General features: G+C 35.0%; 1 protein-coding gene across 1 annotated transcript; it reads right to left on the bottom strand.

Annotated features, from left to right (window-relative positions):
* Nucleotides 1-3,753: 3,753 nt before the first annotated feature.
* On the bottom strand, nt 3,754-4,988 carry LOC107800445 (putative F-box protein At1g19160). The gene has a single exon (XM_016623616.2). The coding sequence runs from the start codon at nt 4,913-4,915 to the stop codon at nt 3,848-3,850; it is 1,068 nt and encodes a 355-aa protein (XP_016479102.1). The 5' UTR covers nt 4,916-4,988; the 3' UTR covers nt 3,754-3,847.
* Between the last annotated feature and the right edge of the window lie 10,227 nt (nt 4,989-15,215).

Below are 15,215 nucleotides of genomic sequence, written 5' to 3'. Positions count from 1 at the left end.
TATAGTACGATGCCTTTATATGAGGAAACTTGAATTTTACGAATTGATCTCTGGACAATCATCATACTATATTATAAGTGGGAACATCAAAAGTGAAACTTAAAATACTAAAATGCCCTTATAAAACTGCATGACATTATTACCCTTCAATTAAACACTACTATTATAATATTTTTGGACAAGAATGTAAAACCATTTTATAGTAAATAATTCATTTAATGGCCATGATAATCTTGCTAATAACGTGAATTTTGAAGGAAATACAGAGCCTATTGTATATTTCATCAATTATGTTGGTCCAATGAATCAACATCAGTTAAATATCGTTATTGTTGGTTCATTGAATTAGCAGCATATGAAGAGTCAGAATAGATTATTTTCCACACATAATTACCCAAGAAGCTACAATCACTCTATTTCAATTCCTTTGGAGAATTTAGAAATTGAGTATACATAATTTGCTTGCAAGTTCATATATAATTTTAGGATCAAGGAGTATGTGGCAAACAAGACGTTGCATTTATCTCAGGTGACTTTTCACTTTTTGGTTGGATTTTGTTTGTATGTTATGAGCTTGAACTTTCTCTGACTAAATTGGACAAGCATTGAGATAAATATCTTGATGCATATGATCATTCTAAAGTATTATTAATGTAATCATATATGTGGTTGTTCCTTTATTAACATGTGTTCTTATAAGATAACTCTTTTTAATTAGGGGAACCACCGAGTTCTAGAATAAGATTTTTGTGCGAAAATTTTGTTTTGTTCTTAGATAACTTATTTTGTTTTCTAATTTATCCCTCTAGAGTATTCACGTAGCCTTCCGAGAAGAACTTAGCTTTCTAGAGTTAGCTCAAGGAAGAAGAGAGCTAGATGTCGCCAAGAAGTCCTAATGGAGAAGAAGCCCAAGGGTGGCTTTACTCATGTCTGATTAAATAATTTTAGAGAACTTAATTACTTTCGAGTAGAAATTTAATTGTTTAGAGAAGTCTTGATCAATGTAGATGTCTATTTCAGCAACTACTCGCAGGTCTATATGATGATAATATTGTTTAGAGCTGAGGAATTCAAATGCTCGCTCATTTAAAGTTGATTCTATCTTTCCTTTGCCACTAGAAATATTGGTCTCAAAGTATTTATCTATGTTTGTGAGTGTAATTTGTTATCACATTAATGCCCAAGAGTTTCTTTCTAAAATACTCTTATATCCGTGAAGTAAATCATAATAAACATGTACACAAGAAATATGGAAGATGGAAACATGTCTGTCATATATTATATTTTAATTGAATATGATTCGTCAAAAGAGAGATTGTATGGGTTACAATAAGCATTTGATTCCTGTTGTAACTGTTTTATCAACAATATTCATCTTTTTCTGAATACTTTTCTGTTCATATTTAACTGCATTCTCATTAAATATCAAACGAAAATGTTAACTTTGATTCCTTTGTTTCATCTTTCCCTATAGACACTTTTCAGATATAGATGAATAATTTTCATTTATTCATCAACAAAAAAGTACACAGTAAAAGTGTCTCCTTGCAAAGTAATTGAATTTTCTACTTCAATAGCTAACAAACACGGTCATGTTAAACATTACTTTATCGCATTAACTTTTTAACTGTAAAAAAGTTTATTAAAGAAATTATTCCATGTTAAACATGTTTTCATCTTAAAGATATTTTTTCATCATCATAACACTTGCAAGCTTGCCTTTTCAAGTTATTTCCTCGAAGAAATGCAAATTTCACTAAAGGATTGAATTATTATTGCGAGCAAAGTGAATGCAAGTCAACACGTTGTGCTACTCAGCCTGGACTTCTAAAGTAAATAAAGATCCATGTAATGCAATTGCAGTAAGACATCCGAGAACTTATGTGGGATAGTTTCTTTCTTTATTTAATTAGCTAAATACGATCAACATTCATTATTTTCTAGAATAATTGGTACACTTTTTTGTTAGTTTTTATTCTATAACTTGTGCACACAATTTTTGAACTGATTTTTTTTACTCATGTGTCCAGAAACTATTTGGTTAATAAGAGGAAATCCTCTTTTCTGGTATCCACAATCTAGAACTACTTTTCAAATGCTTGTGGCATTCTTATTTCATCTACTGAAACTGTGAGGGCAAAGATCATAAGGTGGTGGTTAACCAAGCCCAAGAACAAGGTTCATTAGCTATTACTTCAGTGTCTTCCCTCTATCATTTCATGGGAAATTTGGAAGTATAGGTGTACATACAAATTTGAAGGAATTAGAAACTCTATTAGGAGGACAATGGATCAAATCACTTCTCTGATGCACCTGATCCTTTGCTCTCAGTTTCCTTCCACTCATTTTCCTTCTACTTTAATTGCCATATGCCACTTAGTGGATAATATCAAACCCAAGCTTGAATTTAAGCTTGTGAAATGGAACAAACCTATCGTTAATGAATTCAAATTGAATGTGGATGGTTGTAGCAAAGGAAACAGGGAAAATGCTGGAGGTGGAGGTATTCTCAGGAGCATTTTGGCCATATGATCATGGCATTTACTGCTTATCTTGGTCTTTGCATCAATAACTCAGCTGAGATTCAAGCTTTAAAAATTGGAATGAGATGGTTCCTTGATCATGGTTTCTCTAAGGTTGTTGTTGAATCTGACTCACTCCTCATTATTCAAATTGGTAAAAGGTGAGATCAAAAGTTCATGGCAAATCATAGATTACATTAGACAAGTGCAACAAATGAGTTTGCAAGGCCAATTCCAATAAACTCTACTGCATATCTCCTTGCCAACCTAGCTGAACATACCAAAAGAGACATGTTCTTCACTGAGGCTATAAGCCTACCACCTCAGAGTATATCCACATTGAAGCATGATTAAGTTGGGATACCCAGCATTAGATTCAGAGTTAAGAAGGGCAATTTTATATTTGACGCCGGCTGAATTTTCCTCATGTATTTACCAAGTTCTCTAATTTTTGTGAGCTCAAGTGTAAGGAGCAATCCTCCTCTTCTTTTCTCTTTTATGATCTAGTCAAATTTTACCTGTATTGAGGAGGTTTGCCTAGTCCCCCTCTTTGTACATGTTTGACATATCTATTTATCCGCTTAGAGGGAACCTTTGACCCAAAAAAAATCCCATTTTCCTTGATTCTTGAGTTAATTAATATCTCCTTTCCAGAAAGCACTACAACAACAGCAAGATGCTAAATCTCCATAAATAAGTTCAAACACAAGTCACTTGATTCTATAGAAACTAGACTTCAAGAGGAGCGACATACCAAAAAATCAGAGCCAAACTAATACTACCTCCATTCCAATTTATGTGAACCTGTTTGACTGAGCATGGAGTTTAAGAAAAAAAATGAAAACTTTTGAAATTTGTGGTCCTAAAGAAGTCAAAAAGGGGTCCAGAGTATTTGTATGGTTATAAAAGCTTCTCATTAAGGGTAGAATTGGAAATTTAAGCTAAATTGTTTTCAAATTCAAAAAGAGGTAATTTCTTTTGGAACGGATCAAAAAGGAAATAGGTTCACATAAACTGGAACGGAGTGAGTACCATCAAGTTGTACCAGGTCAAAATTTAACTCTATCCTCATCTGATGCTTATTATTCCACAATGAGATAAATTTGGTTGAACACTTCTTGCTGGCCGAAGGCATACAAAAACAAAACCAAACAAAAGAAAGAAATAAAAAGATAGATCACAAAGTAAAATGAGAAATTTATAACGAAACAGATCAAAATACAAAAAATTAAGACTCTAATCTGTTGCTGAATACTTTTTCACCAACAGAGATAATGTCTTCCATAAGAATTAGGACAAAGAATAGTTATACTCCTATTTCAAAACTAGCAATACATAAACGGCAAGAGGCCATCTACATTACCATAGACACCAATGATATCAATTTCTTCTGTAATCTCCTTAATTTCAATATCTCTCCAACTCTTCTTCTTCCAATCATAAAATAAAATCCATTTTGGTCCGCGTCCGAAGTTAACGATGAACACGATCTCACCATTAGGAGTATAACTACAGCAAAAGCAAGATACGTATTCTGCCTCCAAATACATTTGGGGAAAGGCAATAGTATTCTTCACCCATAATTCACTACTTTCAGAACTCTCTAAAATCCAAAAATCCATCTCTCCCATTTCCATTCTTGAATGATCAATGGCTGTCAATTTTTCCTCCAATTCTATCAAGTTATAATAATTTAATGTAGGAATATAATATTCGTCTTTCCACAAGGAGATAATCCTGAAATTTTCAGTTCTAACATTATATTCCGCTATGCATGCTTTACCCTTGTAACAACCGAAGAAATAGCTAATTCCATCAATGCAAACTCCTCCATTAATAAAAATCAGAGATAACGAAGCGGGTGCACTTTTAATCTCTCTCCATGATTCAGCTGAGCCTAGAGTGAAAACCCAGTATCGCGAGGGTGCACTGCGAACATGTGTAATCATCAAAATTTTGTACTTCTTTTTCTCTGGTTCGAAACCTAACGAACAATAATGAACCGTTCTTTTTTCAAGGAAATTTTGGGAAGGAAGAGATATTACTTTTCTTGTAATGGGATTATAAATAACAGGGGGCTGCACCCATGAACCCCACAAGCAGAACAAACCTTTAACATAACCAAATCTTGGATATCTAGTTTCATTTATCTCCGCAATACGAAGAAAAGAGGCCTGATCTATGGTGTACAAATTTTTTCCATACCCTGAACTTGTCAGGAATTTAGTTTTATGAGGACGAGATATAGAGTGCCTTTGATGGATGTCTACAAAAGATGGATCAAATACAAGAGAGTTACAAAATTTGAAAACGCACCTAAAACGCATTAAAGACTCAACAGGAAGCCAAGAAAATATATGATAGATAATTTCTTCAGGAAGGAAAGAAGCCATTGGGGAAAGTGTTTGTCGACTGAAGAAGTTCCTCTAGGGTTTAGCCATACGTGTTTTTCGGTGTTCGGCAAAACCTTTCTTTTCCTTCGGGTATTCTATTTCTTCACGGAAAAGGGTTAAAAATATCCCCAAGAAATTCAAAAATAGTCATGTTTATAATTGGTAATTGAAAAATAACCACAGTTTCAAAAGTAATCGAAATTTAGCCACTTTTCATGTAAAGATAAATCTGAACGAAAACACTGTTTGAAATCCGGAAAATATTCCAGCATAATATACTGGAGTTCTAGTATAATATACTGGAGTTCCAGTATAATATACCGGTCCAGCATAATATGCTGGAAGTTCATACACAGGTGCTCCAATCTCTAGTATATTATGCTGGAACTTTTTGCGTGTTGGAGTTCCAGCATAATATGCTGGAAGTTCATACACAGGTGCACCAATCTCCAGTATATTATGCTGGATCGGTCCGTGTTGCAGCAAAATAGTGGTTATTTTTCAATGACTTTGCAAACACTGATTATTTTTGAATTACCAGTCCGAAAAATAGCTAGCCCGTGCTATTTTTACCTTTTAAGTGGGTTTGTGACGAAAGTTATACTATTAGGCCAAATCTACCCTTACCGTTAGCCAAACATTTTAAAAATACCCTCCACCTAACGGAAAGCCACCAAATTAAAAAAAGACTTATTTTTTATATCCATTAATAACCCGTTAAACCCCTTTTATTTATTGCACTTTTTTTCAAAGATTAGTCATCTCTTTCGTAGTCACTTGTTGAACTGAAGAAGTGAAAGATATAAAACTACCGACAAACATATATTCATTTATATATTTAATCACAATTCTTTTAATATCCTTATTGTAGTTCATTATATTCTACCTTTTCCAAAATTGTTTTTCTTCTTCTACCTTTTCTCTTTATTTTTTTTTCGTCCTGTCGAACTGTACCGAGTATTCACCATGATTTTCTTTCCACCATGACTTGAATATTTATAATATCTTATTAAGTTAACAATTCTGAAGTTTTAAGGCAGCTACCGAGGTATTTCTTCCTCCAATTGTGAGCCTTTGTTGATGAATATTTACGCACTATGATTTTCTTATTCTACTTTAAGCATTTGAGCTACGAGTAGTATCGCAAAATCACGCCTTAAGAACCAAAGTTAGAGTCCAAGTTATGGGGTGTGATGCTCATAATTCTTAGTAATAACTGAACTTATAATGAACAAAAATTATAAAATCATTATAGGAGATTCAATTTAATATCAAGCTACAGTCTAAGAAATTTATCAAAAATAAAATAAAGCACACCACTAAGTTGGAAAGTAACTCAACAAACATAAACACACTAACTTCATGTATTAACCAAATACAAGTATTATTAAAGTATATATCAGTTGTTACCAACATACAAACCAAATATCAAGTGTGCAGTACATTATACAATGGGATGCCATATTATAACCACACAAAAATACAACCGAAAGTGATAACATGACATCCTAATACCACCATGAACAACTAAGAACCAAAATATAAGTTTTTACTAATCCTACCGCCACCATCATTCTCACTCTCTCTAAATGAATAAAATGTGTTAAGACGTCTCAGAAATCTAGGCTCTGTATTTTTATATGATGGGTTTAACGGATTGTGGGTTAATGTATTTTTTTAAAATGATCTTTTTTTAATTTGATATTTTTCGTTAGGTGGAGGGTATTTTTAAAAGGTTTTCTAACGGTAAGGATATATATGGCCTAATAATATAACGAATGGTAGATGTGAACAATATGCCAAAGTAGAGGGGTATATTTGACCCTTTTTCCATTTACTTATTATACCTTACCAAAATTATAACGTTGAATTTTTTTTTAAAAGAGAAATTAATTTTAATTTTAATTTTTTCTGTTTTGTGAGGTAAAACTAATTAATTCTGTAACATATGCAAAAACCTTTGAAAACTTATTTTTCATATTTGAAAAGTGTGAAAGACGTAAAAATGCGTTATACCTATAGCAGAGTTGTGATAGGACATACTTAGAGGCTAGAGGCGTAAAAAGGATAGGGCACAATTAATGACTCAAAGAATAAAAATAAAAATAATACTATAAAGTTATTGTTTGAAAATCTAAAACTAAAAAACTAAACACACAAAAAATCATTATTATATAATACAAACAGAAGGTTAAAGACAAACTGACGTGTTAAAATTTTGAGTATTTAAGTATTAAAAAGACTTATTAAGCAATTTGGTTTCTAATTTTGGGGAAGTTTTCAGGGCTTACCCCCTAAATGAACGTTTGGAAAGTTGGGATTTTATACGCTTAAGCGGAATGCCCGGAAGGAAGAAAAAAAAAGGCAGCTCGGTGCATTAATCTCCCGCTATGCGCAAGGTCCGGGGAAGAGTCGGGCCACAAGAGTCTATTGTACGCAACCTTATCCTATATTTCTGCAAGATACTGTTTCCACGGCTTGAACCCGTGACTCCTGGTCACATGACAGTAACTTACCAGTTACGCCAACGCCCGAAAAATTAAGACTAATACCCTCAATACTTACGCCCCGCTAGTCCGCCTTGGTGCTTTTTTAACCCGCCTCACCCTGGAGCTCGCCCTGAGACTCACCGAGAAAATGCCTATGAAGACACATATCCCATCTTCCTAAACCAGCGTATATGCTAAGCCAAAAGATTGAGGGTGATATAATATCCTTAGCCACACGAATCACCATCTATGTGTAAGGCGTTAGAAAAGACTTCATGCTAAATCAACAACAGCCACATAGTGGCTGAGCCAGAATTTATAACAAAAGAATCGAGAAAATGCAAATTTGCATAGCGAATGATTAATAGACTTAACTATCATGGGAATTCAGTAATTCACGTATATACAAAAAAAATTATTCTTACCTATTTGTTCAATGTAAGTTTTCACGAAGAGGATTCAATAGAACCTCTTTCAACACACTTAGTCCTTCGACTCAATTAGTTCTGCCACTGGTCTTTTTTTTTTTCATTACTATTTTTTAAGCAAAGCCGCTAGTAAACCTTTTTTTTTTTGGGATTGCAATTAGACTTCTGATAAATGAAAAAAAGAAAAGAAAAAGGCTTAATACTCCTACTAAAGAAACAACTCATATATATGATACAGTTCCATCATTAAACGCCTATAAACAAGTAAATAAATCAACAACTCTTCCTACAATATATAATGTAACGACCCGACCGGTCGTTTTGAGTTCTAGCACGTCGTTTAGCAGTTTGAGGCTATGAGCAACTTCACTTCAGGTATTAGGACTGGTACACGTGGTCGGAATTGAAATTTCGGAAGTTCAGAGTTGATTTGAAAAGAAAATTCTCATTTCGGAAGCTTTAAGTTGGAAGAATTGACTAAGGTTCGATTTTTGAGTAAACGATCTCGGAATCGGGATTTGAAGGTTCCGACAGGTTCGTATGATGAATTCGGACTTGGGCGTATGTCCGGATCGGGTTTTGGATGATCCGGAAGCCTTTCGGCGCCTATTGTGGAACTTGGCATTTTGGAAGAATTTCATAAATTTGGGTTGAAGTGCATTTCAATGTTATCAATGTCTGTTTGGAATTCCGAGTCAGGGAATAGCTCTGTATGGTGATTCTGGTATTGGAGCGCGTCTGGAAGTGGATTCAGAGGTCTGTAGGTCATTTTGGAGTCATTTGGCTAAAGCTAGAAATTTGAAGTTTTTTGAAAAGTTTGACAGGAAGTGGACTTTTTGATATCGGGGTCGGAATCTTATTCTGAAAGATGGAGTAGATCTGTAATATCATTTAAGAGTTGCACGCAAAATTTTGTGTCAATCCGAGTAGTCTAAGTATGATTCGACGCGTTCTAAGCGATTTAGAAACTTGAAGTTCAAAGTTTGATTCAATTTGGTTTTGGGGTGTGATTCTTGATTTTATTATTGTTTTACCCATTTCAAGAGTTCGAACAAGTCCGTATTATGTTTATAGACTTGTTGGAGTAGTTGAAACACACCAAATTTCTACTTCTGGTTTACTTCTTCGCGAACGCGGTCACACCCTCGCGTTCGCGATGAAGGTTTTGGGGTACTGTGGGCTGGGGATCTTTTGCCCTTCGCGTTCGCGTGCGCAGGACCGCGTTCGCGGAGGTCTGGGCCCTCTAGCCTTCGTATTCGCGTGACCTGGCCCGTGTTCGCATAGAAGAGGCTGAGCTGAGTGGCTGATGTTCGTTCTTCGTGTTCACGAAGAAGCCCTCGTGTTCGCGAAGAAGCCCTTGCATTCGCGTAGAGTAGGCTAAGCGAACCTCCGCGTTCACGTTGCTCCTGTCACGTTCGCGATGGGTAAATTTCCTGGGCCTAGGACGTTTGCCTTCGCGATCGCGAGGCGTCTTCCGCGATCGCGAAGAAGGCAGACCTGGGCAGAAACTTTTTAAAAACGGGACTTAGGCTATTTTAGCTCGTTTCTTCCATTGCTGAGCGATTCTTGGAGCTCTTAGAGAGGGGATTTCACTTAGCACTTTGAGATAAGTAATTTCTACACAATGTGAGTTAAATACATAGTTTATGGGTAGATTATAACATGTTAAATTATTGAAAATCATGGGTTTAGGTGAAAACCTAGGTTTTTGATAAAAATGAGATTTAACCATGGGATTTGTTATGGAATTTAGTAGAAATCATATATTCATGTTCATAAGGTTATGGGAAACAACTTTCTTCGAAAATTTCCGGAATCCCAGTACGTGGGCCCGGGGGGGGGGGGGGGGTGAATTTTAGGAATCTTGTAATTTGGGTCTGGTAATCACCTTAATAGTGGAAATATGAACTTTTGAGCATAGATTGACTAGTTTATGTAATGTTTGACAAGTTTCGAGTCGTTTGGCGTCAAATTTGGAGGTTTGGGCGCGTTCTTGTATTTGGGAAGTAGGCTTCGGGACGAGGTAAGTCTCCTTTCTAACCTTGTAAGAGGGAATTAACCCCATAGGTGAACTAAATTATTGTGTGCTTCTATTTGTGGGGGCTATGTACACACGAGGTGATGAGAGTCCATACGTAGCTACTAGCTATGTGTCACGACCCCAAATTTCCTCTGTAGAATGTCGTGATGGCGCCTAGTCTCTAAGACCAGGTAAGCCTATTAATGCAGAATAATAATAAATATCTGAAATAAATAAACTACAATTCAAACAATTTCAACTCCCAAAACCCGGTAGAAATAAGTCACAAGCTTCTAAGAATTTATTCTCTATGTCTCTATACATCATAGTCTAAAGCAAATAAGGAAGACAACATAGTAAGATAGAAGGGGACTCCGGAGTCTGCGGACGCTGGCAGATATACCTCGAAGTCTACTTGTATAGCTAGTTTACTGATGCGTGGTCTGATAAGATGTACCTGGATCTGCACAAAAAGATGTGCAGAAGCTTAGTATGAGTACACCACAGCGGTACCCAGTAAGTGCCAAGCCTAACCTCGGTAGAGTAGTGACGAGGTCAGGTCAGGCCCTACCGAAGAATAAATAATGGCATGGTAAAATGTTTAAATAATATTATAAGATAAAATGACAATGGAAATGAATCAAGTAGTATGTCACATTTAATTACATCAAATAATGGCAAATAAATACCTCGTTGAAACAAAACAAAATCCTTTTCAACTTTAAGAAAATCACACAATAATCAAAGGCAAATGCGGCCATAAATCAATATCAATAAGGGCACTCCCGAGGTACCGCCTCGTAGTCCCAAATCATAAACAAATTCACAATATCTCATTTCCTTATACCACCGCAGGAACCTTCACAATTTATTTAAAGAAAATATTTTTTCCGAAATAGCATCCCGCGTTTTAGCCACCCTTATCACACCGCATGACTTCTAGTAGTTACCCCTACTAGCCACGCGTATCAAGCCACCCTTATCTCACCGCATGCGTTTTAACACCCAGACCTTATACCACCGCATGCGTATCAATATCTCAATTTATCACAATTTGCACCTCAAGTGCTCAAATAATTTAACTTGCCAAAATAATTCAACAACAATATTTTTCCATAATAAAGAGCTCACTGCTCCATCACAACCAGTACAGAAACTTACAAAAATATTCAGGAGTAAATAATTCAGGAAAATAATATTTCAAAATCTTTAACACGTTGCTTCAATATCAAGTTTAAAAATACCGAATACTTCAAATTAATAATGTTTAATTTAAAGAAAATCAACCTTCAAATAATGCACAGAATAAAAGAAATAAAGTTCCAACTAAACAGATAAAATCATTAGCTGGAGAAGGTTAAACAAATTTAAAATATAAATATTTTAATCAATGATGAAGAATATAACAAGATAGAATATTTTAATAAATGCACAACAATGATCTACACAATTTAAAAATATAATCCTTCACATTTAGCCCGTGTACACACTCGTTACCTTATGTACACGACTTTCAACACAATTCAATAATCACATTAATATCAATCCTAGGGAAAATTTCCCCACACAAGGTTAGACAAGTCACTTACCTCGACTTGCTCCAATTTAATCAAGTATTATGCTTTTTTCTCGATTTTCCGACTCCGATCGACTCGTATCTAGTCATAATTAATTTGATATAGTCAACAAAAATTATAGAAATCAATTTCATAAGAAAATATTACATCTTTTTCAATAAAATCCGAAATTAACTCAAAATTTGCCCGTGGGGCCCACATCTCGGAATCCGACGAAACTTACAAAATCCGACAACCCATTCAATTACGAGTCCATCCATACCAATTTTACCAAATTCCGATAACAACTCGACCTCCAAATCTTAAATTTTCGTTTTTGAAAGATTTTGCAAAAATCTTGATTTTTCTTTCATAAATTCACGGATTCATGATGTAAATGAGTATGGAATCATAAAATATAATCAATATAGGATAAGGAACACTTACCCCAATATTTTCCCGTGAAAATCGCTCAAAAATCGCCTAAGAACCGTGCTCCAAAAATCCAAAACGAAATGAATGAAATGACCATTTTTGGTCCTTAAGTTTCTGCCAATCCGTCACTAAAAGTCCATTTTCCGTCACTAAAAGTCCATTTTTGTCACTAAAAGTCCACCAGAAATAACTCTACCAGCTTTCCTTTAATCGATCATAACTTTATGTACAAATGTCCAAATGATGAATGGTATAACTTTCTGAAACCTAGAATCAAACGACTATAACTTTCATGTTTTGAAAATTTTCTGATCTTATGAATTTCGAGCTATAAGCTTCCAAATTCGGCTCCACACATCAAAACTTTCCTGCAAAACTGCTCTACCAGCTTTCATTCATTCCATCATAACTTTCTGTACAAATATCCAAATGATGAGTGGTTTAACTTTCTGGAAACTAGAATCAAAGAGCTATAACTTTCATGTTATGAAATTGTTTTGATTTCTTATAGATTGTGCGATATAAGCTTCCAAATTTTTCTCCATGCACCAGAATTTTCTGGCGAAATTTCTGCAACAGAAATTTCCAGCAGCCTTCTGTCCGAAATCCATTCCGTTTACCTTCCGAAATCCACCCGAGACCCTCAGGACCTTAACCAATTATACCAACATGTCCCAAAATACAATACGAACTTAGTCGAGGCTTCAAACTACATCAAACAACATCAAAACGATGAATCGCACCTCAAATCAAAATCTATGAACTTTGAACTTTCAAATTCTGTATCTTGTGCCGAAACATATCAAATCAATTCGGAATGACTTCAAATTTTGCACACAAGTCATAAATGTCATAACAGACCTATTCCAATTTCCAGAATCAGATTCCGACCTAGATATCAAAAAGTCACCCTCCCCTCCGATCAAACTTCCCAAAAATTTAACTTTTGGCATTTCAAACCTAATTCTACTACGGACTTCCAAATAAAATTTCGATCACACTCCTATGTCCAAAATCACCATACGGAGCTGTTGGAATTATCAAAATTCTATTCCGGGGTCGTCTGCACATAATTTGACATTCTATTCCGGGCTGTTGGAATTTAGTTTTTTTATCAAAATTTCATATCTCGGGCTAGGGACCTCGGAATTTGATTTCGGGTATACGCCTAAGTCCCAAATCACGATACGGACCTACCGGAACTATCAAAATACTGGTCGGAGTCAGTTTGCTCAAAATATTAACAAAAGTCAACTCAGTTGAGTTTTAAAGCTCTAATTCACATTTTAATTTATTTTTCACCTAAAAACATTCCGAAAATTTTTACGGACTATGCACGCAAGTCGAGGAATGATAAATAGTGATTTTTGATGTCTTAGAATATAAAATTAATTATTAAATTTAAAAATAATATTTTGGGTCATCACACTATGCCTATGTCCGGGTAGTTTTAGGCTCACATCATGCCTTGTTGATACTGTCATTGATTTATGTTTATTGTCTGCCTTGAGAGGGAGCGAGATTGAGTTTGCTTATTAAATGTTTTTGAAAGGAGATGAAATTGAAGAACGTAAGATTTAAAAGGGTTCGTTTGAACTTTGTAATTTCGAAAAGGATTGAGTAATGCTATAATAGCTTAAGAAATCTATGTGTAACCGCGTTGCATGTATGTTTCGCGAGCCGGGTAATTTTCTTAAAAAGCTACAAATTAAATTTTCTTTATTTTGAAAATAATCAAGAAAAAGATATGATTTTAATGTTAAATATTTATTTGACCGCGTCGCAAGTATGATCCGCGAGCAGGGAGATTTCTTAAATTTATAATTGACCGCGTCGTACGTATGATTCGCGAGCGGGGTATTTCCTTCTACCACTCTTATGAGATCGGGCCGTTCGCCTTGGCAGGATTTATGTACCACACTCTCATGGGAGCGGGCCGTTCGCCTCGGCAGGTTAATAGATGCATCTATGGTTCGCGCCGTTCGACCCTTGGCAGTGCGCAATTTACTTTTATGTTGGATCAGGCCGTACTCCTCGACATTTTCTATATATATATATATTATCCTCATGAAATCATGCGTAACGTTTGGCAAGAAGCCAGTGTATCTGAGGGTTTTTTCCTGATTTGGATTATGACAACCTCTTTGATGAAATCCACTATATCTATATATATGCTCTGGTTATGGAAGGAACTTGCTAGTTGAGAGCGTGAGTAAATTGTAAAGAGGAAAATTATACTATGTATTTTATACTTGTTTGTTTCATATATTTACTATGTCTCATATTCATTCACTTCTTTACTTTACCTGATATTATTGGATCACTAGCAAGTGTCGAAGTCGACCCCTTGTCATTACTTTTTCGGGGTTAGGCGGGATACTTAGGTATGTGTTGATTTACGTACTCATGCTACACTTGCTGCACATTTTTGTGCAGGTACACATATGTTTAGCGGCCTTGTGGGCGCAGAGGCGCGATTATGGCGGAGACTTAGGTGAGCTGCATTCTATACAACGATCCGCAGCCAACAAAGTCTCCCTCACAGTACTTACATTTTTCATGTCCAATTTGTATTCCGGACAGCTGTTATATTTTATTTTACATTCCTAATTAATGCTTATACACTTGTCACATCGGATTTTGGGATGATTATGGATTGCACTGTATTGAAACTTTTAAAGATATTATTATGTATTTTGTAAACTCCATCTTCTACTATTTAATTGAAGGGAAAAACTATGATTTTAAAAATATTAAAATGAGACATGAATTAAGTATTTAGTGTTGGCTTGCCTGACAGCGGTGTCCGGCGCCATCACGACCTTTAATAGATTTTGGGTCGTGGCATATAATTAGTCACTAAAACTCTTACTAAAATATAAAATTAATCGCTAAAACCATTATTCATTGAAGATAATTAGATTCCTTCACCAATAAACATAAAAGAATGACATTGTTTTAATATGGAATTCATGGATGAAAATATAAAAATATTTGAAAGCTAGAGATCAAAATAAAAAAAATTAACATCTGAAAAACAATAGTAAGTTATAATATGAAATTAAAACCTAACTATGTTTTACAATCAGAATTATATGCGGCACATTGGCTCAAAATAAGCAAGTTATTTAAGATAGATAAAAAAAAAAAAAAAAAAGGATTTTGAGGAGTAAGACTTAATTAGCTAAAGAAGAATTCCCGCGTGAACTTAAGGAAATTTTCACATTTTTAAAATATAATTATCCAGTTTAACTGGAACTGTTGTATTAATCTTGAAATGATAGTGGGGATGTGGCCTTACCTCCAAAGATTACAAACAAGGGCAAAGGGTGTCCTTCAAAAAGAACAGGAGATGTATTATAACGTTACTCC

This window comes from Nicotiana tabacum, chromosome 24, assembly GCF_000715075.1.
Source record: "Nicotiana tabacum cultivar K326 chromosome 24, ASM71507v2, whole genome shotgun sequence".
NCBI classification, from domain to species: Eukaryota; Viridiplantae; Streptophyta; class Magnoliopsida; order Solanales; family Solanaceae; genus Nicotiana; species Nicotiana tabacum.
Note: the sequence above shows the minus strand (reverse complement) of the source record. Positions and strands in the feature narration are given on the sequence as shown.